We start from the raw sequence: 24,588 nt of genomic DNA on the forward strand, positions 1-24,588 counted from the left end.
TTACCATGCCTATGGGAGCAAGATGGTTTGAAATATCCTTTAAAGGATATATATTTAAAATCACATACCAGCTATGAACACGCTTCACTGCCCTGTGTAGGTCTGTGTCACTTATGCAAAATTCCTGTATGCATTCAAAACCTGCCTTTTGGCTTTGCTGCTTATAGGAGGGAGCTGTGAGGAATCATTCCTCTCACATTCACCCTGGGCTCTGTGCCTTTACCTGAAATGTGTGATCTGATTCTCCAGCAGCACACGAAGCCGCTCCTTGATCTCTTCGAAACGCTCTTTCTCATCCACGGTCACAGTTCCTATCCCGTCAGGCCTGCAGGAGAAATGCCACAATGACTCAGGCTCCACCTCAGCATGCAGCACACTGCCCTTTCCAAAAGGAACCTCACCAACTGTGAGACCTGGGACAAAGGATGAGCCATGCTGAGACAGGGGTGGCTGCAGCAGCACTGCTGCCAAGGAATCAAAAATAAACAAATAAACTGGTATCCTCTCTCACAGTGGTAATCTATGTATGGACACCTCCCCACCCCCTTACTTTCATTATTAAAGAAGCTGGGAAAAGCAGATTTCCTTCTAAATACAGGTATATGCAGGGAGTGCAATGCCTCACATCAGGATTGAGCCCGTTGCTGGCAAAAGAGGGACTGAATTTCTCCAGAAAAATTCAGCTGCTAATTTAACACAATTCACAGTATAAAAGAATATCAATGACAGACATACATATAAACAGAATACAAAATTCTGCACTCCTTTCTAACCGCTGAATCACCCCATTATAGAGATTTCTTGAAGTGAACCATCTTCAATATATTCTGCTGAAATGTGCCTAAAGAGTGACATGCATTTTGCATTGAAAATGCGATGCCTCTTTGGGCGTTTAATTTTAATTTATAAAAATGAACACATTATGCAATTTATCACAAATTTTCTCAGACTACTTGATGCTCCTGTATTTAAGGAGTGCACAGGAGTGTGTTGTGAGACACCCAGATCCTGCTGCCTTGGGATATTTCTCATCTTTCACAGAGCACAGTGTGCAGACAATCCATGCCGAGGCTCTTTGTGGGGCTGGATAATGCCGTGGTCCCTGTGCTCTTCCATTCCATACCTCTGCTGATGCCAACCCTGCCAAGAGCTGAGAGCAGAAATCCCCTCCTTCTCCCCCACACCCACATGGCACAATCCACTACACAGCAGCATCCCAGGCAAGAGGAAGAGAGCAAGTCTAATCCATCCATCCACCAAAGGGATTGGTCAGGCACACAATCATTGGCACTCTTTCTATTGCTGGAGAGCAAAGTCTAAGGATTTGTGTACTCCTGGGCAACTCTGCTGGCACAGGCACTCTTTAGGTAATGTAAGATGTCTTAAAATTGAACAAATGTTCTTACTTAAAGGCCTCCTCCAGTGCTCATCTTAAGCTGCATAAATCCGCAGTACTAGACTGATTTGATTTTACAAAAGACTTGGCAAGGGATTACAAAGCTTCTAATGAACCTCCTGACAGGGGTTAATTGGTTGGCTTTATTTTCCTCTTAAAGAATCAAAGGCCCTAAACTTTAAAAAAAAAAATCTATAAAAAAAAAAATCTATAAAATCTGTGCAATAACTTCTCCTCAACCCTACATTTAGTAAGCTCTTAATATCATAAATATGAACTCTGATATTCCAACACAGGTGAATAAACCATTGAAACATTTGGGAAGAAGAACTTGCAAACCATACATGATATTTACTGCAAAATTTTAAAGCTAAATATACATTAAATAAAACTTGAAACATAGACACAGAAAAAGACTTGAATACCAGGGCATGTATTTAAAGTTAAACAGCATTTAATCAGAATCTTTGTTTGATTATTTGCCAAATTGAGTTGTGTATTAAGGAAAAAAATAGGAAAAAAAGATTTAGGCTGAAACTTGGATAAAATGTCTCAGCTGGGGAACACATTTCATAAACAATTTTGGAAGTATGGATCTGGTCTCATTAGTAACTAATTAGTACTAGTTATTTTGAAGAAATGAGCAAGCCACAAAAAATTCAAATTAGATTTTGAGCAAAAATTAATGTCTTAACATGCTTAATATAATTTATTCCAAAGTTCCATAAAATATTTAATATTCAGATAGAGATGTCCATGCTTTTTGTGATGCTGTGCACCTCACAGTGCCTGGTTTGCTCCCAGGCAGAGAGAGATAAATCAAGGCAGACCACAATAAATGCCATACATTAAGGTGCAGGGTTGAAGCCCTCGTTTGACTTTTGGCATTCAGTCCTCCCCCTGTACCCACAACAGCTCAGAGTGTCACTGGGTTAATTGTGTCAACACTGACAAAACAAGGGAGGAAAGGCTGCCTGCCCTAGTAGTGATTTGCTGAGGGATTGGAAACGGTCTGAAAATTGTGTTACCCTTTTCTGGGTCAATAACCTCAACTGGTGAGATTTAATGGCAGGATCTGACAGCTTGGGCTGGGTTGCAGCCCTCTCACATGAATCTCAGCTTCTTGCTGTACTCAAAGCACTCACCATGTAACAACTTCTGGTGGGCACCCCGCACAGGCTGACTTGATAGTATCAGTTGTGTCCTTGCAGGGCAGTGGCAGCTCTGGAAGCATCACTGACTCACACAAAGACAAATGGTGAGCTCTGGAGGGAAAACCTCTGGCCAGTGTGGCTTTTGACCAAGTCACAACACCTGAAGGGATGCCAACTAAATCCCTGAGTCACACACACACAATGAAAGCTTAATCCTTTGGTCTTTCCCTTTCTTAGCATCTGTGTGAGCCAGGAGGACACAAATCCAGTGGCTCCAGCCACCAGTCCCTCCACGCCGGGTGTAAGCACAAGTCACTCTCATGTCTCATGCAAACTTGAGACAATCTACAGGTCAGCTGTAGCCATTTTTGGAGCAGTGTGGATGTCTGGAAGGGCCTGCCAAGCGAAAGCCATCACCACAGCAAGGACTCCCTTTCTCACCCAGCTGTGGACTATATTGCATCTGACATGATGAGCATCTCTTGAATCTACCTTTCAAATTTTCGGCAAACCATTTTCTCACTGTCCTTCACAAAGTTGACATTTTCGTCAGCACGATAGGAAAGATGTCATGTCGGCTGCTTTTCAAGTTGTTGTCACAGTGGTTAGCACCAGTTCTGTCATCTTTGCTTTCCTCACAATCCCCCATCTTGAGCCATGTCACAAATAATAATACTTCCAATGTTTCTGTCAAATTTCAAATACTATAACCCAGTTGCACATCTTTGGATTTACTAGTTATGTTAATCTATGTTGCTCATCTTCCCAGAAGCTGAAGCATTAGAAACTCATTAATTAGTGACAAATGCAGGATATAGATAGAACTGGAAAAACACTACCCAAAGCCTTCCACTTAAATTATTAGCTCGATAATTTTGAAACCTAATTAAATATTCAAGTCAAATATACTTCGAAAATATAATCCTTCTGAGGGAACATATTTCTTTTCCTTTTTGCAAGAACACAAAGGCTATACAGCTTAGCATCACTGTAATTTAAGACTCACTTCTGTGCTCTAGAAAATTTCAGTACATGGCTGATGGGGCTGAAAAAAATCCCCAGGAGAAGCTCAAGCTGCACAGCTCATTCTGATGCTTACTGGTAATTTTGTTTTCAGCAAAGGTCTCCAGCTCAACTTTGATATTAGCTATTTGATCTCATGCACAGAAGCACCAACTCCTCCAGCAAGCAGCATCTCTTGCAGCTGCAGGAACTGATGTTCTCACACACAATCCACAACCATATCACTATTGCACTGAAGCAGTGATGAGAAGTAAGAGGAGAGCAAAAGGGTGAAAAATAAGTCTTGGATGTACATAGTATATACAAATGCATGAGGGACAAAATGGGTTTGGGTCTAAGAATTCAGTTGGACAAACAACATTAATGTCTCCATCTGTGTGGAGACACAATTCCATCCAGTTCTCTAGCTCTTGCTCATGGGTACTTGAGGTGTACGGCAGAAGTTGTGGGCAGAGAGGAAAGTAAAAGGGCAAAAAAGGCAAGAAAAATAACTAACGAGATTTTTAATTATAAGTAAACATGTTTCAGATCACTCCTTCTGCTGCAGATTCACTGTGTTGGCTCTAAACTAGTAAATTCCCACTGTAAATATTTCATAGGAAAAGTTTTAAATGCCACTTTCCTAATCCCCCCATGTTTTTAAGTTTTAAGCCCAAAAACAACATCATCAACAAAGCAGGTGGTGAAATTAAAAAAAAAGGGTTGCAATTTAAACAGCAAAAATGATATTCCTTGTATAGCTTAGATGGTTTGTGCAAATCCTGGGGTTAATTATAAATTATAATTAGGACCTGTGATCCTAAGGCCACTGCTTTATTCTACAAGTCCCGCCCCCCCCCATGCCCTTTTCTAATTATACCCAGTGCCCCAGGGCTAGTTATGCTGCTAAAACAAATATATCAAAATGATTTTTTTAACAAAGATTAATATATGAAGCAATAGCATGCATTTGTATGCAATTATAAATACACAGTAAAGCTCGAGCGCGTTAATCTCTTTGACATAAGCCTCCATGAAATACCATGTCGGCTTCTAAATGAAAAGACATACCATCTTTTACACCTTTTATGTTTAACTTGTCTACACTTTTTTTTTCCTGGGGAAAATATTGCTTACACATAGCAAGCAGATCTTTGCATGCACTGTGAGCCCTGGCATGCAGAGCCGAGGGAAAAAAACAATGTCAAAAACTGATGCAAATAATTTGATTTTTTAAGTAACAACTCAAATATAAAACACGTGCTGCCTTCAGCTCCCTTGCTGGTTGCCAGGTGCAGCACATATGAGCTATACAGTAAACATCGATGATTAGTGCCTTGGACGGCATGTGTCAGGAGAGGCTTTCACAGGATCCCAGGCAGGAAGAATTGCCGGCGTGCAGTCCCACCGGTTGCACGGGGACAGGCTCTGGAGATGTGGGCAGGATCACGGCCGCCTCTCCCATCTCCCCCAGCAGACCAGACCTGAAGGAGTCCACCTGCCTAGAACCCTAGGAAAAAAGCCTATTCAGCAAACACCAATTTTCCCCCTACTCCACTTTCTTCTGGGGACTCACACCGTGTGGGAAATGTTGGTGAGAAGCCCTTTGTTCACCCCAGCGCTCTTGGGCACTGCCCCAGCCACCCATGAGGTACTGCCAAGCATGGGAACCATTTAATCTCCCAGTTCTTGCCTTCCTTTCACTTGGGCTCTCCTCCACACTGCAGCACCAAGCCAAGTCACGGCTCATTGATTCTCATGTGCGATCCGCACCCCTGATGCACTGTGCCGGCACCGGATGGTTTCTGAGCCCTGCCATCCTACACCCATTGTGATGAATCACGTCAGCCTCTCACACTGAGCTGGTGACCTGCTGGTGGCTGGCAAGCCAGCCCTTCAGCACAGGCAGCGCATCCCATCCGACAGACAGTGGGAGCACCTGCTGTGTCACCACAGGCTGATTGTGGAGCTGGATGGGACACGGAGCCGGCACCTCACCACAGGGTTACACCCTGCCAGATTGAACCTGCCTTACTGCAGCCAGGGCAGGGCATCTGAATGAGATGTGGAAACTCAACACAAAGCTCTAAGGAAGTACACGAAGATATCATGATAAAGTATTTATGTATTTACTACTTAAGGGACCAAAATAATCCTGTATTTCTTTTGTTTCAACTAGCTGTGTGGAAATCTTTATATGAAACAGACCAGATATGTAATGACAGTATAATGGAAAAAATTGCAGGTATGTCATGTTGAGTTTTCAACTCCTGAAGGTTTATGACAATAGCATTATTTCTGCTGGGTTACAGTAGTAAAAACAGTAATGAAAGCTAATGGTAACATTAGCTAAGGAAACAGCTTCTTCTTGAAAACAAGTTTGAGGCCAGTTTACAGAAGGAAGGGAAGTCACTAATATACCCAGTTAATTAACAGAGAGACTTGTAGCTGCTTGGATCCTAGGTAAATCATCATTGAACAACTTGCATAATATTGTGGTGTTTGGTTGTTATTAGACTGGAGGGAATTCAGTCCAGCATCCTGATTTTGATAAGCTCGGTCTGCTAATATTTAGCATGCAAACGATCAATATTTAAGTCTGATTTTTAAAAGTTTGGGATTAACAAGCACAAAAAGAGTTTTTCATGGTGCTAATTTTAAAGTTTAAAAATAATGCTCTATTCTATGCCTAAATCAAAAAAATGCACAAGTGAAACCAAGGCCATTCCTGAAAGACACTTTTTTGCAAGGGTCAGGAACCACTGCTCAAGATTTAGGCACTAACTTTGGACCTAGAAAAGCGCAGCTCAACTTTCTGTTCCACAATGCCTCTCCCATGTGCAGACAGGGAAGCAGTGAGGCTCCTCTAATACATCACTTCTTTGTGTGTCAAACAACACTGGCAATACTGTCACAGCCCTCTGACATGAGGACAGCGAAAACCTGGAGAGAGAAGACAGGGAAAGACCTTGGTGCCCATGTAAATCCTTTCAGAAGTTTATCCCAAATCACAGTGTCTTTTCAAAACCATTCCTGCTCTTGCCTTTTCTAGTTGTCTGGAGGACTATTGACAAAGAAAAGCAACATAGTGGTGGTACCAAAAGCAAAGAGACGTCAATAAACATACAACCTGTATTGCTGGATGTCTGGATAATTCTGTGTCTTTATTACCTGTCACCTATGTAAATACATCAGAAGTCACATTTTTTCATAATGATAGGTCTTTACAAAAGGCATCCTGTGATACCAAGTGGACCAAACTCCATTACTAGCTAATGAGTGACCACAACAATTAAAAAGCATTGAGTTCCTTGGTCTCAGTGAAGAGCAAGTACCTGAGGACAGTAAACCAAGTGGACATTGCTCTTGCTGGTCCCTGTTTTCCTCACACCCTGAATTTGCATAGTCAGGTGTCTCAGGAAGTGAAACTTGGGGCAAGTAATTTACATTTAACTCCATTTCTACTTGTGAAAAAGATGAAATTAAGAGAAAAATTAAGGTGACTGTCATGCAAATAGCAGTGATGTACAGCCTTGGTATGGAGAGATCATGTCAGGGGTCTGAATAAGATACATGAGCCCAAAGGAGGGGAAGACCAAACTCTGACATGTAAGGCAACAGGGCTCCAAACTGTCCACAAAATCCCATTCTGACCATTTCACCTGCTGCAGCCGCAGGGTCAGCTCCACGCTAGAGGTGCATTTCCACCAGCAGCCTTCCTGCTCCCGTCCTGGCTGCGGTGCGGCCGTGCTGCCGAGGCAGGAGCTGGACAGGCGAGGAGGCATCATCCCCACGCTGACGCCTGTCATCCTGTCAGCCTTGACCTTCAGGGTGTCCTCAGCATCCGCACTGCAGCCTGCCTGCACTTCCCGCTGACTGCAAGCGACTGTTGTCTCACTGCCTGACCTTATGCAAACACGATACAAACAGACAGCCCACCTCAGCTCCATCACTGTCTGCTGCTAATACAGGAGACTGATAGCCACATGAAATTACCTCACTGCTCGACCTTTATTACTGGGTGGCATATTCTGTCTGACAGCCAACCTCATCCTGGGGAAAGCGAAACCATCCGTTCAGGGGTTTTTACTGTCTAAAAGTGAAGGAACTCTTTTCTGTGAAGAAAATCAACACTTCTCCACATTCAATGGAAAAAGAAGCCTTTGTCAAAAATAAAAACATCTTGTAACACAGTCTTTCCCAGACCACTGTGCATCCCAACAGCAATGCAATGCATGGCTGCTCCACAGATGTTCTGTTGAATGCTGTGCCGGGTCCTGGGGCAGGTGTGCCACCTTGACAAATTTTACATGGAAAGTTTCAGCTCAGCCAAGAGCTTTAAGTTTCCTGGGGAGAGCAGGGCCAGTCATAAGGCAACAAGCAATGTATGGACACAGCAGGTGGGAGGGAGGGACAGAGCTAAAGCAAGCTTTACACACATTGCAACTGCATGGGTAAACACTGTCTTTCAATCGGTCTCTGCCAGCCAGCTCGCACATGCACGATGCATGTGGCCTTAACAGCTTTCTGAAAAGAAATCCTGACTCTTCCACTCAGATATATTCATATTGCTTAGACTAGGAACGAAAGATACGAAGTCACGTTTTTCTTTGAGACCCACCGTGGTCCCTTTCTGTGACCTTCTGGTAGCAAAAGCCAGATACTGCACCCCTTGGACTCCATAACAAACTGTTGGGTGTTAACCAGAGCCTGCCCTTGGTGGGAACACGCAATGCTGCAGCCTTGCAGCTCCCACACAGAGCCTCCCGCAATCCCCAGGCAACAGAGAGACGGCACAGACCAAGAAGGAACATGAACCTTCAGCTTTTGGATGTGAAGTCAACTGTCAGCTAAAGACAGCTAAGTCATAGCAAGACACCTCATTCCTTTCTTGGAATATTTTAAATGAGTGACTGAAATAGCCCGTCTGCGGCCAAACTGCCCCTCTGGTAGTGCCCAGCAGCTCCCGGCACAGCACAGCAGCCACACACAGCCCTGGACAGCTGTATAGCATGGGACTGGTTTGAAAGCATGACATATTTCTGAGGCCACAATCTCCAGCCCTGTGGAGAGGGAATGGAAGGTTGTCACCTTGGCCCATACCATCAGATAGCTCCTGCCGCCAACCCTGATGAAGAGGAGGCTTCAGCCCTGGCTGTGCTGGACTATGTACAGAGGTACACGGGGTAGCTGTGATGAGCATCCCACCTCCTCTCTGTTATGGACCAGATGGGCTTTGAGCCAGGTCCTCTTCCCACACCAGCTGTCTGCTGAGATGAGTCCTCCCTAGGACAAAAGGCAATGGGGCAGCCACTTTCACTGCCTGGTCCCATCCCCTAAACACCATGTGAGCCATCTTCTAAACACACACCTAAAAACCTAAGTCTCTGATCCCCTACAGGACTTGGGTGCCCAAACGCTATCCAGCTCCCAGGAGAGCACATGACCCGAATGCCAGAGTCAGGTCTCCCTGAGCCGTGGGGATGCAACTGCCCAGTGTGCTCAGTGACTGAGGCACCCTCGGTAACACACTCCTGTGCACTGCACACTTTTCGCTTACCTTTTTGGCTCTGGATTCGGCTGGGTTTTGGGCTCTTTCTTTTTTTTGGACTCCTTTTTGGAGTCCTTTTTTGTCTCCGTTTCAGCGGCAGAGGCTTTTCCCCCCTCACCGTCTGCACTTGGCTGTGACCCACCAAGTAATTCTGCCATGAGTTGGCTTGGGGGAGTGATTGAAATGCGAGGGGCAAGGCCGGCAGCAAAAGTGAAAGAAACAAGAAGAAAGCATGAAAAACCTCAAAATAAAACAAAAGGAACTTAAGCTGAAAGGAAACAACTGAAATCATACAACAATTGGCAAAGAAAGAATGAATGAGCAACGGAAAGTCAGAACTAAAAAAGAAACTAAGGAAGCAAAACTTGGTTTCCACGACAAGATGTATGAAAATAACTGCAAAACCAAGTGGCAGCCTTGAAATGTGAAACCTGGGCAATGCATGTCATAATTCAGGTTGATATTTACCAGAGGGTATATGAAAACACCTAATTATTTTATAACATTCCTTTCTTCAGCAGCATATGTAGGATACAAAATATCTCAAAGTATACAATATAAATTAACAAAAAAAGCAGAAAAAGAAGCTGCAACAGATGCTACAGCTGTCAACAAAATAAACAGAGAGGGGGGAAAAGCACAGCTCCAGTTCCTCCCATCAAAGGTTTGTCACGTTTGAGAGAAAGGAACTGCCTTCTTCTGAAACTTAAATTGCTTTATAACAGAGCAAGATACAATTTTCTGTTACGTCTAAGCAATTTCTGAACTGACGTCACGTGGACTTTAAATGAGACATGGGTGCCCAAGGGCTTAAAGCCCTTCTGAGCACTGAAGTTTGATACTGCTGAAAATTTCACTGCTACAACTTGTCAGATCCTCTTGCACAGCAATTAAATCAGCAGAGTGTATAATTTACTTCTATTTATTCAACCTGTGACAGTCACAGGGACTGCAACCTTATCTTGTTCAGAACTGCATCTTAGCAGGTGCCTGGGCAAGTAAGTTAAAAACCTTCATTTCTGGATCCTCTATGTGCATTTTTACTGCTTACATTAAACAAGCAATGAAACAAACAAACAAATTGACTATGCCACTAGAAATGCTGCTGCCAAACATCCACTGTGAAAACAAATTGGGGACTGTTGTGCATTATCCAAGGAAACCTATATTTGACAAAGTCATCCCTTGTTGGCAGGGCGCTGCTAGCCAAGAAGAATTCCTTACCTGTTGCCATGAACATGTGATGCACAAAAGGCAAAGCTGTAGTGAAGTAAGGTGGGGTCAATCATAGCTCCATTTTCTGCGCGCTCTAGCAAATCTCTGAGGTAGCAGAGATGTCTGTGACAGCCTCTCACTCCATTACGTGCACAATACTCATCTAGCACAAAGACCTGGCCAGGACTAAACCAGCCCTGTTTAGAAATAAAGAGACTTGATTTTAAATATAAGTTATTAAATACAAAGGCTATCAGATTTGGAGGTGTAGTGGTCAACTGTTCTAACAAGAGAAATACAAACCTAAGGCTACATTAAGGAAAAAGGAGAGAGGTCACTCAAACAATACAATCTGTACATCATCACTCAAACACAGCATATACTCAGTGCAACCATTAACAAAAACATATTATGCTACAATTAAAGGGAAATGTTATTTAAAATGCTGAAAAGTTAGGCCAGTTCATGTCAGCACCTAGCAAAAAAGACCAAAGGAAAAAAAAAGACACCTTTAAGAGATGACAAAGGTTTGGTTCTTTAAACAGTGTGAAACAGTAGTCTCATTCTGGGGATGGGACTGTACATTTGGCCAGAAGCAGGAAGATTGATCTGGGGGAAAGAGGACAGATGATTACACTGAAAAATGACTTCTCTTGCATCTAGCAGGTAGGAATGTCCTGCAGATGGAGAACTGCAATTCTGCAGTATCAGAAAGGGACATTTCCCATTGTCCTTATTGCGTGCCCCTGGCAACACACTCTGACATGGCCCAGCCCCTTGGCACCGAAACAAGGGGAGGTCTGCCCAAGAGCAGGGTTCCTTTACACATCCAGGAACCTCAGACCATTTCTTTGTATCAGTCCTGGTGGGACTGGCGACACAAGGCTTGTGGTGCAACGTCTGGACTCCCAAGGAGGATGCCCTTCCCTGCAAGGAGACAGCTCCGGTGAAGGTCCCGGTACAGCCAAAGTGGAGCGTGCCTCTGCCTTTGGGAAAGGCGCTAATGAGAACAAGAATAATCTTGTAGATTGCTTTTCAAAATGCTGCAAAATTGTCAATATTTACATGGAAATTTGGGTGCTAAACAATTGCTAAGACGCAGCTCTGGAATGCATCAAGCTGCAAAATCTTTCATCATTTAATTGAAAAGTTCCTGCAGCGGGCGAGAGAGTAGTTGAGGCAGAGCACTGCCCCTATAGGCAACTTCTTTGCCACCCCATCTGTTACCCCAAATGCTACATCTTAGAAACAACACTGCTGTGAAAGATTAAAATATATTTTCTACCACTCAGATGACACCAAATCTTTTCTAGATGCCAAAATAGCTGCTTTGAAAAGAGTTGAAGAAATATCAATTAAGAGCTCAAAGACATAGAGAAGGATTTGCTCATCCTTATTGGGCCAACTCCAAAACAGATTGAGAAAAGAATTAAAATAATGAGGGGAAAATGATAGCTATAGGGAGTAGCTACAGTGCTGGGATCACTAGAAGTGCACATTTCAAAATGAAGACACAGAACAATGCAGATGGGACGGCCCTCTGGAAGGCTATTTTTTGGGAGGAGTATATTCGCCTTCACCACTTTTAATGGTATTTTTGTCTGCTTTTTGGTTGGTGGTATTGTGCTTGATTCTGAAGTTCTTTATGTTGCTTGTTTATTACATCCTTGGACCATCCCTTGTCTCTCTTCACATAAGTCTTTCACGATCGGGAATGGTAAAAATACGGAGATACCGTGACTGTTCTGCTTTTGGATACAGCGGTAGAAGTGCAGCTGAAATTGTTATGTTCACCTAATACAAACAAAGAACTCATTTCTCCCTATGGGGTGAAATCTTGGCTCTACCGACAGTGAGGGGAAGTCTGGTACTGATTTCATTGGAGCCAAGTATCAGAGTCTGAGGCAAAGGAAGCAGAGGCTGAACCCAGTAATCTAGAACATCCCACACTGCTCCCCTGAATCAGGGTCTGGGATATGCTGGTTCTCAGGAGAACAGAAGGGATGGGGATAAACACTCAAAATCACTGCCATGGTGCAATGAGGGGAAGCGTGAGCAGAGCTCAGAGGTTCAGTGATGAGCCCCAGACCTCATGAGAGCACAGGCAGCAGATCCAGAGCCCAGAAGGACCAGGAGGTCTTCCTTGGTATGGCAGAGGTAGGAAATGAAACGCTGCTGAACGGGGATCCAATGGAGCAGTAAATGCTGCTCCCCACAGCCCGAGAAAAAACCCCAGGGTTTGATGAAAGGCGGTATTTAGACAGATCCCCAACATCTTCAGGCAGATCCTGGCTCTTGATGAAGATTTGCCTGGCCCAACCAGCAGACACGCAGCCAGCCTGGCAAATGCAGCTGACAGAGATGACACATGGGGTGTCTGTCCCCAGCACAGATAGGTACAGCTCAGCATGGCCTCACAGATTGTCTCCAATGACATGAGGAAACCTGGAAGGGACAATGGAGGAAGGACACAGAGCACAAGGAGCTCCACTGACTGTGTTCAACAAGCTGAACTGCTCTGATAAGGAGGCATGTCCCAGCACCAGCAGGGAATGCCAGGGGAGCTTTGGAGCTGGGAAAAGCAAGGTCAGGGCTGGTGACACATAGGCCAGTTTTCTAAAGGCAAAAGTAACTTTTGAGAAAACCAGAGTTTTTGAGGGAAACTTCACATTTCAGTAGCTGAATTTTCCCATTTATCATAGGAAATCCAAGAGAACTTAATCTTGGCGGCCTGTTTCATGGATGTCTTAACCTGACTCTTTCACATCATCTCAGTTAGGCTGGGTACTCTGAAGATCTCTCCCCAGTACATGCTGTGCTGTATAATGTGAATTCCATGAATCCTGACACATCATGGGCAATAGAGCTCCAGCAGAGAGATGGCTGTGTGAGCTGGATGCTGGCAGTGGGTGGGGAAGTCTTGGGAAGAGTTGGAGGGCAGTTTCAGAAACAACACACACATCCAAGTGAAAAGAATGAAGACCTACATGTGTGTGCAGTCCATACTAAGCTGGAACAGCTGAAAACTCTTCTCAAAAGTCCAGGAAATAGTATCAATTTTGTGGATGATGGGCAAGACCACTCTGTAAACTCTGCAGAAACTGTTCTTCCCCCTCCCCAGCACAGAGCTCTCTGACAGTAAACATCACTTCTGCCGTGGCTGGGATGAGTCAGCCGGGCTGTTTGTTTTCCTAGGGATGCCTGGCTCAGTCTGCGACTGGGCTCACAATAGTGTTGTTTAACCTGGTTCCACGGAAAGGAGGCAATGCTGAGTTATGCCAGGGTAGGTCTTCTCTGGTACCTCCATGTCCATGTTTGAAAACAACAAGAGGTGTGACAAGGCAAAACTCTGTGGGACCTTGCATGGAATGTCCTGTAGGGAATAAGAATTGCCCAGTGGCACACAGTGGACAGAGCAGGCTTACCATGGGCTCACAGCTCCTCCAGCCAACTCAGCACAGTGCTATCACCAACATCCCAAAGACACAGCAAGAATAGTGGGAGCTTTTGCAGTTTTTGAGGGCATACCATAATCAGTACAAAACCATGGTAAAGTAAATAAAGAAGCACGTGAAACCAAGCGTAGGTGAACACAGGCCATTATTCTGTTCCTTCCAACACTGCAATGGGTGATTTGAAAGAAGATGGTTAATTGGTGATGCTCCACTCCGAAGAGGATGAGTCTTGGTGCTGAGGGGAGCTCCACTGCTCTGGTAGCTTCTAGCAAGGGCCTAAACATCTCCATAACAAGCAGAAGTGCGGCTGGTGGGTTTCTTGAAGAAAAACATTGTTAATCATTTTCACTGATGACCTCACACCTCTCCATGAGTTTAATTCAATGGCCACAGCTCTCTCACCAGGCCCAAGACTGCACAGAGACAAACCAGCAGCAAGCCAACCTCTCAGACATGCATGGATGGGGATGGTCTTCCTAGGGTCAGCCATGCGTGGAGAGCAGAAGCTGCATGCCAAAGTCACTGCCTGCCAGAGCAAGGACCTTGATGGAACCAGTGAGGAACCTGCTGCAGGTCTGACAATGCTCCCACCAAGCCTACTTGTACCACTTGGGTATCTGCAGCTAAAGTGCAGCCTTTCCCCACCCCATTCTTACCTCAGGGAATGTCCACAACTGTTCCTCCTAGCCCTGCCTCTCCTCAGGTAGGTGACAACTCACTATTGCTAGTGGCATTTACTGGATTTCAGTCCTTCAGAGGAGATTGGCCCTTGTGTGTGGTGCAAGGAGCAGGACAGTGAGAAGAGCACCATGGTGGAGAGGGATGTGGAGGGCAGGATTTGAGACCGACAGCATCCTTGCCAACTGCTCAGTTGTGTTCCCAGGCTGCTGCTTTTAACAGCAAGGCACTTGAGAGCTCCAGGGACTGCACAGCTGGCAAAGGCTCTTGGCATGGTGTGGTCTTTCTGATGAAGGAGCCCACCATGACACCCCAGTGTGCCACCCTGTGCAACAGTCCCATGCCATGTCCTCTGTTTCAGGATGCTCTAGAAAGGATTTATCATGTTGTTTTCTCAAAAGTTAAGAGCCTCTTCATCCTCCTTATTGAAAATGCTAAAAATTATTTGTTCAGGTTGCATTGTTATTGGTTATTTGTTATTTAAGCCCTTATAGTGCACAAGAGCCCTGAAGCACTCCACCCCAGCCAAAGGCTACAAGCTGTCCTGGAGCAGCTCAGTGCCACTGTCCTACAGTGGGCAAAGAGCTGCAACTGCTGCTCATGGGAGTACTCAGGATGGGCATGCAACTATGTGAGCATGGACAGACTGCAGCAGCACTGCAGTTATCCACACAGTCCCATCTGTTACCTGCTTGGGACCCCTGCTCATAAAGAGACACAAAGCTGGGCTACAGTTATTCCTGGTGGGACTCCATTGACATGGGAGGTGGTACCAGACAGTCATCTTTCCCCTGTTCTTTCATCCTGAAGACTCTGGAAGGCAGTGCAGGAGGCTGCAAAACACTGCTCTCTACTTCACACTCCCACACTGGAGTTTTTCTTTGCAGGAAGAAACATTTTAAACATTGCAAACAGAAATTATAAAGACAGTGAGACTGGAGAAGAACAGCAGTCAGTTCACTGCAGGCAGCCTCTCAAAAGAAAATACCTCTGGGCCAAATTCAAACCTGGTGTAAACAGAAGTCAATCTTCAGCAACAGGGGGATTAGCCCCCACTCGCACTAGGTTTGACTTTGCTGCTTGATGTTTATATCACTAGAGACCAAAGAATATACTTGCCAGACAAGAATAGGAATCATTAAGTCTGTGGTCCAAAGTGAGGCGCTGAACCATCTCAAAGAGTGAAGCGTGGTCAAAGTTACAGGGATTGGAAGAGATAAATTCATCCATGCCATGCTTTTGAGCTCTATCTGCATCTGTTCATTTATACATATAGAGAAAGACACCATTTAGAGAGATATAAGACATTTTAATTGACAAATACAACAGAAAAAAATATACAGTATGAAGCATGAAAGCCAAGTATCTCCTCTTCCCTCCATTGCCATTAAGTTTTCTCTTTGCAGGCTGTACAGTACACTTCACCTCCCATTGTCAACTTGCATCAGTTATGGACTATATTATTGCATTTAGGCAAAAGATTTTAGAATTAACATCTTGTCAACTGCTCATTATAGTGCATTTATTCTGTACTTAAAACCAGAACACAAACGCAAGAATTCACTCTGCATCTTACAATAGACTATGAGTTAACAGAATTTTGGCTCACATAAGTAAATTAGCTCCTATTTAGATAGTTGTGGTTAATTGTAATAGATTCTGCCATTCTAACGAAGTTACAGCTTTTTTTCTCTACATTTACTAGCTTTTCTAGGTATCACATCAGTTACATTGTTCTTCCTCCAAATGCCAATGTTTGTCTTCCCCACGGCAATTTTTTTTCCTAACAGCAACTTTAAATGCTACCTCACTGAAATAAAAAGATGCTCTTTTAAGCATTGCTAAGAAGTTAAATTGATATGTAGTTTGTTGTCACAGAGGCAGTAACCCGACAGTGCGCCAAAGCTGCCAGTCATCCCAATGGAGAGACTGAATTTCCTCTGCCTAGATTACGAGCTGCCATTTTTGGGTGAATTAACAGCCTCAACGTATTCACACTTCTCTGCTTTGGGTGACGTTTATGGGCACTAACTCCTAGGGGCTAATTAATTAATCTCAACATGGTTAACTAAAAATACACCAAATTCAGCAGTTGAAATGAAGCTGCCAAGCCAGCCTGGGTGCGGCCAGCCAGGACCTCACTGGGAGCAGGTTTTGTTCTAGCAGCGGCTGGGGAATTAAAGGACACCTTTCACTAGGTTTTGTCTGTGCTCAGCTTCCTACTATATGGGTTCTTGCCAAATCCTCGACAAAGAAAATAGGATTTAAATCCTTCCCCTGTTCATAGCCTCCTAGGGGAACTGGGTGGCCTTGAAACAATGTGGCTGAAAGGACACAAAAATGCAGTTTTCCACACAAGGAGTATATGGTAACTGTATTTGTTTTAAAACAAAATCCCTCTTTACCAGAAAAAAACCCCAAAAATCCTTAATTAAAAAGAAAAAAAAGCTTTAAATGAGAGTGAGAATGTTCTTTTATATATGTTTTTCTATTCAATATTTAGCTGTGAAGGATGGCATATCTTTCCAAATACCTCATTTGTGTCAGTGCTCTCACATAGTAATGATCATGGGTAGCAATCTTTACATTTTCTGTATAGTCTGTCGTTATCTATATACAAACTGTATAAATAACATCACCCACTGGAAAGAAATCAGACAAATTAAAACATGTAACATTTCAATTAGCTGCTAGCAATACTTAATTCAGCTGTAGCTGGCAACTTTCCTCATTATAACCCCACTGAATAAACACTGATGTTTTTCCCACAGAGGGTTAATTTTTGAGGGTCTGCTCCCCTGTTTTGCTCTGTGTGCTGGGTCCTGCTGCCCCCTACCCCTGCCTCCCTTCCAGGACCCAAATCCTCTCATCTGCTGGCAAGTCTGTGCATTCAGCACCAGGACAGAAGAAGCGGCTAATGGTGCTGAGTTGTCAGCACAAGGGCTGGCTCAGGGGATGGGAACAACCTCCCTGGGGAGTGCATCACCTCCATGGCACCTCTCCAGCATCCCTGGGCATAGGATGTGAAACCCACCCAGCCCTGGGGCCTGCAGCACAGACTGACTCCTGTCTGTTTTGACAGCTTTCTGCCCCATTGTCTCTGTCCCTTTGGGCCAAGATGGATTTGATTGCATTCACTCCCGAAGAGTTCGGCTGTACTGTTTTCATTCCATCCCCAGTGCCCAGAAAATATTTTAACAGCTATTATCAGACTACTTTTAATGGCTTGCTGCTCTGCCCGGCTCCTCGGAGTTGACTGCAAGCTGACAAATTGGCTGGAGGCCTTCATTTACCAGCTTTGCTCAGAGATTTTATTACTTTTCAATTAGGAGCCCTGATACACTGTCAATCCTCCTGCTCAGCCAACGAGGCTCTGAGAGCTGAGTAAATCAGCTGGAAATTTGAAGAGTCCTCTAGCCCTTTAGCTGGTGAACTTTTTTGAGCATATGTGCTAGAAAGAATGTTTGAAATTACTATTTTTTATTCCACACTAATAAGCTTTTCCCCACATTACGTTCTGTGAGCAAGGTGGGCACAGAGCAGACCTTCTGCTGGTGGGAACCGACTGAAGCGCTGCTGGCTTCCACATAGCTGAGGGTCTGGCTGGGCTTTTTACAATCTCCCTGCCCCAGGCAGAGGCACAGACAGTTCCCTGCCAAGTGTGAGAACAGACACAGTGATTAAATGCCCTTCACAACTGTCCACAATCAGGGGCAATTTTACTTTCATGACTTTGAAGCCATGTCTTCTGTTGGGTGCCTGCTCAAAAGCCCCTTTGCCCCAAATCTCTCCTCCTCAGAACAACCACATGAAGAGAGAGACATCAGACATGGCATTAGGTGAGCTCAAGTGGCCAGCAAAGCATGAGGCACATGACTTCTGCTCAATCAGTGATTTAAAATGTGGATTTCTGCCATGGGGAGGAGGATGAGCAGCTGCAGCTCTCCCTGCATAGCCCAGGACCACAGCTCTTGCATGGCCAAACCATTTTGCACCAGCAGAGATGCAGGGCTGGGTGGGTGCGCATCAGCACCCACAGCTGTCGTGATGTGACCTGGAGATGACTGTGAAGAATGGTAATACAAATGTGTATTTCTTTTAAATGAAATATCAGCTCTGGGCCAGATGCTTCTCTGGGCCAAAATTCTTAAAAATAATAAGGAGCAGGTTAAAGAAGTCAATTCTATGCTAAACTCACCTTCCCTTAATTATTCTAAATAAACACCCCATGCACCTTGCAACTTATTTTTGTGTTTTGATTTTTCCAGTGGACTCACTTTTAAAAATGAAATTAATGAATCAAATGATACAAAAAACATTGAACTTCATAGGCAACACAAAAAGAAAAAAACAGATCTAAATATATTATTACTCTGCTTCAGACAAATATCTGCAATTTAAAATAATGCCAACATCTGCATATGAAATAAGTTCTATGTATAATCCACCTTCTTTCAAAATGGCCTATACAGTTTGATTTTAAACAAAGCACAAAATGAGAATGGCTAATATTCACACCCAAACTGTGTAGCCAATTTTTAAGTACTTTAAATTAATTGTTTCAGTCAAATACAGCTGCTTTTTTGACCCTGTTCTGTTATTCTAGCTAAAAAGGAAGGAGCAACCAAAGGAAGAAAGTTATATGATGCTCCAGTAATTTGCAATCCCTTCCCAAGGTGCCGTGCCAAGCTTACTGGTGTTTCTTTGTTTGGGGCCCCAGCTGAAATGCTGCTGCAGGCCCACAAAAGTCATCTTACATTTTAGACAAGCTGCACACGAGTGCAGTTGAAAGGTGTTCGATGGTGGTCTCAGAAGGGAGGCTGCCAGTGGATGGACATGGCCAGCACAGGCTCCACAAACCTTTCTTCTGCAAAACTGCAGACTCTGGCCTTTTATATCACACTTGGTCCCCTACATTACTGCCTTTTTTGAATACTGCTGAGTTTATTTTGTCCATTTTTATCCAGTTTGCATTTTGTGCTGACTCCATTAACTGGACCCCTGTCACACATGCCCTCCCTACATGTGTTTGAAATTAGAGTCTTAAAAATCTGCCAGTGTCAGGAACACAAAGATTTCAACAATAACAAGAATCATGCAAACCAGAGGACTATCCCACTGTTTGGTTCTCTGAGGGCTGTATTTATCTTTATCTATCTGTTATTTAAAAAGGAAGAGACAAACCAGTCAAATCTCTCATTCTTTTTTTTTTTCTTAAATGTGTTTCCCTGCTCTCTGCATTTCTTTTGCTCCAGCAATAATCTTGGCAGATTTTGCTTTGAGAGCAGTGAAGTTAATAGTGGGGGACAAGCTCCATAAAAGAATTCTTGTTATAAAAGGCTGTAGGTAGCCATTTTATTGTAAGAATTTCTTAATATAGATTTATTTTTTTTTCATTAATGAGTGACTTTGGTTTAGTACCAAAGGCAACTGAAAATTCAGTAAATTTTACAACACATTTCTCTATTGAAAAAACAATAAAAATCCACCAAACAAACAAAAACCCAAACAACTGTAAATTAAAAGGTGACTTTGTATCTTACTCATCTGGAAAATGTGTGCTTGTCATATCTGCTTGACATTACAAGAATGAAGATGTGGTTTGGACAGTAACAAACAATGACACTAGTCAACCTCATCAGGAGACATGAAATAAAGGAATGACAATGATTGATGGCAGCTATTCATTTACAGATATTTCTAGAAAAGTCTTCGATGGCCTGGCTGGGCAAAGCGGGAGAACTTTTCCAGCCTGACCAGCAATGCACTGCGGCGGGTGACTCACGGAGTGCCCACTACAACCCACTGCCTGCCCTGAGGGGCAGTGGGGTCCCCTCCTGCTCACAGACACATTTGGGCTGTGCCTTGTTAAAGAAATACCCAGGGAAGTGCCTGAAATCCTCATTTGGTTTGCCCGTGTGGAGCGAGAGACTTCACGAGCAAATACTGGTGTTCTGGAGGGGGAGACACTAAATCCCTGTACCTGGATTCAAATGCTGGGTGGATTATGAGTGAGCTGCTGGCAGTGCTAGCTGGTGATTTACCATGTCCCCTCCTCACTGTGCACTGTGGCATTGCACCTCTGCATGTGTGTGCTCAGGGGTCTGTAAACCTCCTCCCCAAACCTCCTCCCCACGCAGAGCTGTGGCTCCATGCAGGAGTCTCAATTTGCCTCTCAGCTGCAAAGCCAAGAGCTCTTTCTTCTACCTTTCATATTATTGCATGTTAGAAGATAGTTTTAAATTTAATGGGCTGTTTATTCCTGTGGCTTATGGCTTTTCCCCTGCTTCAAACAAATTCTTTTCTGCTTCAGTTAGAATTTTAATAAATTATTATGAATGCTCCTGTAAATCACCAGACACACGAGGCACTGAATTGCAATCTAAGTTATCTAAGGATTGGTAGTTAGATTAATAAGAATTTGTAGTATGCACTTACATAATTCCTTGTGTGGCAAGTTAAAAACACAGTTTTAGAACAGCTATTTATAATATAAAACATTGTTTCACAGCGTTTTTGTAACTATTTAAGAATATTTTGAATTGGATGGCTGCAGAAACATGTGAATTTGTATTTCATAAGTTAGAGGTCCAGGCTTCTTAAAGCACGTAGAAGAGATTTACAGGCTAGTTTTAAATTCATGCAAGTTATGTGAGACTGATTTAACTTTTAATTCTGCATTCCTGCAATGAAGCATCTGCAAGTTGACAATACAGAAGACACAGCAGCGTTCCCATGATATCTCTAACTATCTAAAAAAAGTAAAGCAATTAAAGCACAAAACTAATAATCTAATAAGATAGCAATGCATTGTAGTGCAAATACATGTAATGTTGCCAAACCCAGGCTCATTCATTCGTTCATTCATCCACTCTTTCTTTCTTTCTTTCAAAGTGGCAAAAATCTGTATTTCATTCAAATTAAGCTTTTGTGGGTTTGGTTGGGGTTTGTGTTTTTTTGGTTTTTTTTTTTTTGTGGTAAAGTCTGATAAGAATTCTCTTTGGAAATCCAGACATGTAGAAAACAAAATAAAGAAAGAAAAAAGAAAGTGTCTGCTGAGAAGGAATTCTGCCTGCTACCCAAGGGGATATTTGTACACACACACACGCACACATACACATAGGAAAAAAGAAGAAAAAGAAATAAAAGGAGGAGGAAGGAAAAAAAGGAGTCTTGTTTGATGGCCAAGAGGGATGACACCACCTGTTCCTTCTCATAATTGCATTCAGATACTCCGGATACATATTTGCCAGCTCTCATGACCCACTGATGCTATTCCCTCCTAAGGAAAAAGCAGGCACTCACCAGATATTACAGAAGATTTTAACACCAAAAAAGGATTTGTACTGGGTGTGTTTAGGACTGATCAAATTAAGGAGAAGCTCTCTTACAGCACAAATCTGGAGTTTTATCTTTTGCAAAGTAGGTATACCAGTGGGAAAAAGTAAAATAACAATTCCCTTGGCTTATTCTTTGACTAGCATGGCTTTGACTGGTGACTGAGACCCATGCTAAAACAATAATTTATTATAATTTTAGTGAACAGCAGCACCCCTCCATGACAAATGCATTTAAGTCAGAGCAGGCCAGCATCTCCAAATGCAGGGTGACCCAGAGAGCTGCCACTTGCTGCTAGAATCATTCCCTACCAAGTTAACGGGAGAGGGAACTATCAAACCTCGATGATTCAGGGCTCTTTTCACAGGTCATGTGCAGAGGGGTTTCTGGGGGTCTCCTCTGGAGTCCTGCACCTTCTCTGGGTCTCTTGGGGTCTCCTGCCCTACCTTTCTATGCTTTGAGGTGTCCATGGTTTGCCCTGCACTCTGGTGCACTGCACCAAGCTAATCATCAGCACGGAGAGAAAGGATATTGTCAGAGTGCAAAATGATCTGTTTTCAGGCAGGAAGCAGTCAACTAGATGTAAATTCCATGAAACAAAAGAAGGTATTATTTACAGTTTTATTGTGATGTTAATTAATATTTACATCTTGGAATGAAAAATAGAAATGTTAATGATTGGCTTTACTAAGAGGATCACTTGATGCCAATGTGAAAGCCAGGGAGAGAAGGCAATTATGCAGACATCACATGCATCCCAATTTCAGTATGGAAACTTACATTTCAAATCTCAATTCAGGAAAATAACATGGAAAGTTTGTACTACAAAATCTAAACATGAGAAAGATTTAAGAGAAAAAAAAAAAAGCACATTGCGTATGTCAGATAATCTAGTCTGATTATCTGAGCTGTGCTAGCTACAGGGAAGCACTTACCCTTGAGTCCAGCTAGAAGTTAGCAGGGTAAGAAGGAACAAACCAGAATAACATAAAGACTAGCAACAAGGCTCAGGAAAGCAGACAGGAGCCCTAACCTAGCAGCTAAATACTTGGGTTCAAGCAAAGAATGAAAAAGAAACTAAAGAAAATCAAACCAACCAAAAAGAAAACCACTTACAGCTGAAAATTTCTCAAGCAGCTCAATAAACCTTGCTACTTATTATGGGGGAACAAATCATCACAAATTCTCAAAACAACCAACTCATTGTATATGGTGTGATTAACAGTTATTAAATATAAACAGACATTAAAAACTACATATAACCACAAATGATACGTAAAACAAGTACAGACCAATCTTTCACATTAAAAAAAAGGGCTTCAAGAAACAAAAAAGAATGTTGAGCACGTTTGGGAATTTTCTTCGATACATCACTAACACAGAACAAAGATTGGTGCTTTCAGACAAGTGACCACTTTTATGAAGCTTAAATATTGCCAAAAGGTGTAATATGTATTGGCAGCATTATTGACTATAAAACTGTGAAGGATTTCAACACTAAACAAGAACCGTTTGGGGTTTTTTCTTTTATAATGCGAACACTGGAGAAAAGCACAGCTTTGCGTAAATGGAGTTTTTCTTTGAAATTGCAGCAAAAAAAAAGAAAGCAAAACTTTTCACTCTAACAGGTATTGTTCACCCACATAAAAGGAATTGTAAGTCATACAAAAATTAATGAATAGCAGGATCTATTTTTTCCAGTACTTAAATTGCAAATAAAATAAACTCCACCCTGGTTCGGAGCTGTCTGTTTACTTCAAAGTAAAGTGCTGCCTTTGAACTGTGGATGAGAATTTGAGTGCTGCTCAAACTTTATATTTACTAAGTCAAAAGATGTGGGAACCAAATGGAATTCACTATTTCTCCCAAGTTTCCCAAACAGCAAGATATCTGCTTCCCAATTTTCTGTGCAACAGACAGCTCCATGCCAGGCATGGAGGGCTGGATTTTCCCTGTGTGTGCATGCATGCACATGAGGCGTCTCAGACTGTTACAACACGGAAGCTCTAACAACAGTTACTCGTCAAATGACTTAACATTTACTTCTTTGCACATCCTCATTCACCATAGCCTCTAATAAGCACAAAAAAAAAAAAAAAAGACAGGTATAAAGATAAACATACAAGAATAAAATGTCTCACAGAAGTCCTTACCTTTCTGCAGGCAAAAAAAAGCCCCAAACCCCACACCAAAACACTCAAGCAAAAAAAAAAAAAAAAGAAAAAAGAAAAAAAAGCCAGTAACAAACCTAGACCCTTTTAAAAATGCAATACTTGGTATGTTTGGATTTCAAGACTGAAGGAGCTGAGATATGTATTTGTATATTTAAGACTCCCCATGCGTGGCATGCATGACTCACTGCTGCTTCAGATCATTAAACTGCTGTGCCCCATGACTTTTGCAATGAGCACTGCCACGTATAGATGTTGAAATATGAAAAATGAACAGCCTTTCCTGTTGAGATGAAGGTGTATTATGGCACATTGCCCTCCTCCTCTTGTAGAATGTGCACAAAGACCTGTCAGAGGGATCTAGATCCAAAGGGGGAGGAGGAAGGAAAACCAAGGACAAAACACACCAGCCCAGAAGATGCTCAAGTAGTAAGCCATCACACTGATGGACTGATGAGCCAACTAGTTTCTCTCTTCCAGGCTTTGGCACAACATATCCAAGAGGGTTTCCCAGTGCTCGCAGCAAAAAGGGGAGCCTGACACTGTGCGACTTACAGAAAAATACATTGTGGATGGAAAGAGGGTGGTGGTGTTATAAAAAGCAAAATGATCCAGATTTGGAGCTGGT

At 43.1% G+C, this 24,588-nt stretch overlaps 1 protein-coding gene across 7 annotated transcripts in view; it reads right to left on the reverse strand.

Annotated features, from left to right (window-relative positions):
- Positions 1-24,588, reverse strand: part of CADPS (calcium dependent secretion activator) — a gene marked incomplete at its 5' end in the record, with an annotated part of 209,926 nt that overhangs the window by 70,210 nt on the left and 115,128 nt on the right. For 6 of the 7 annotated variants that reach the window (XM_082288643.1, XM_082288644.1, XM_082288639.1 and 3 more), the window contains 3 exons: positions 224-325; positions 10,328-10,515; positions 15,571-15,707. In XM_082288643.1, coding sequence (XP_082144769.1) covers positions 224-325; positions 10,328-10,515; positions 15,571-15,707 — 427 coding nt within the window. The remainder of the gene's footprint in view (positions 1-223; positions 326-10,327; positions 10,516-15,570; positions 15,708-24,588) is intronic. The other variant, XM_082288645.1, reaches the window with a different exon arrangement.

The sequence above is a fragment of the Coloeus monedula genome, assembly GCF_965178545.1.
Source record: "Coloeus monedula genome assembly, chromosome: 11".
NCBI lineage: Eukaryota > Metazoa > Chordata > Aves > Passeriformes > Corvidae > Coloeus > Coloeus monedula.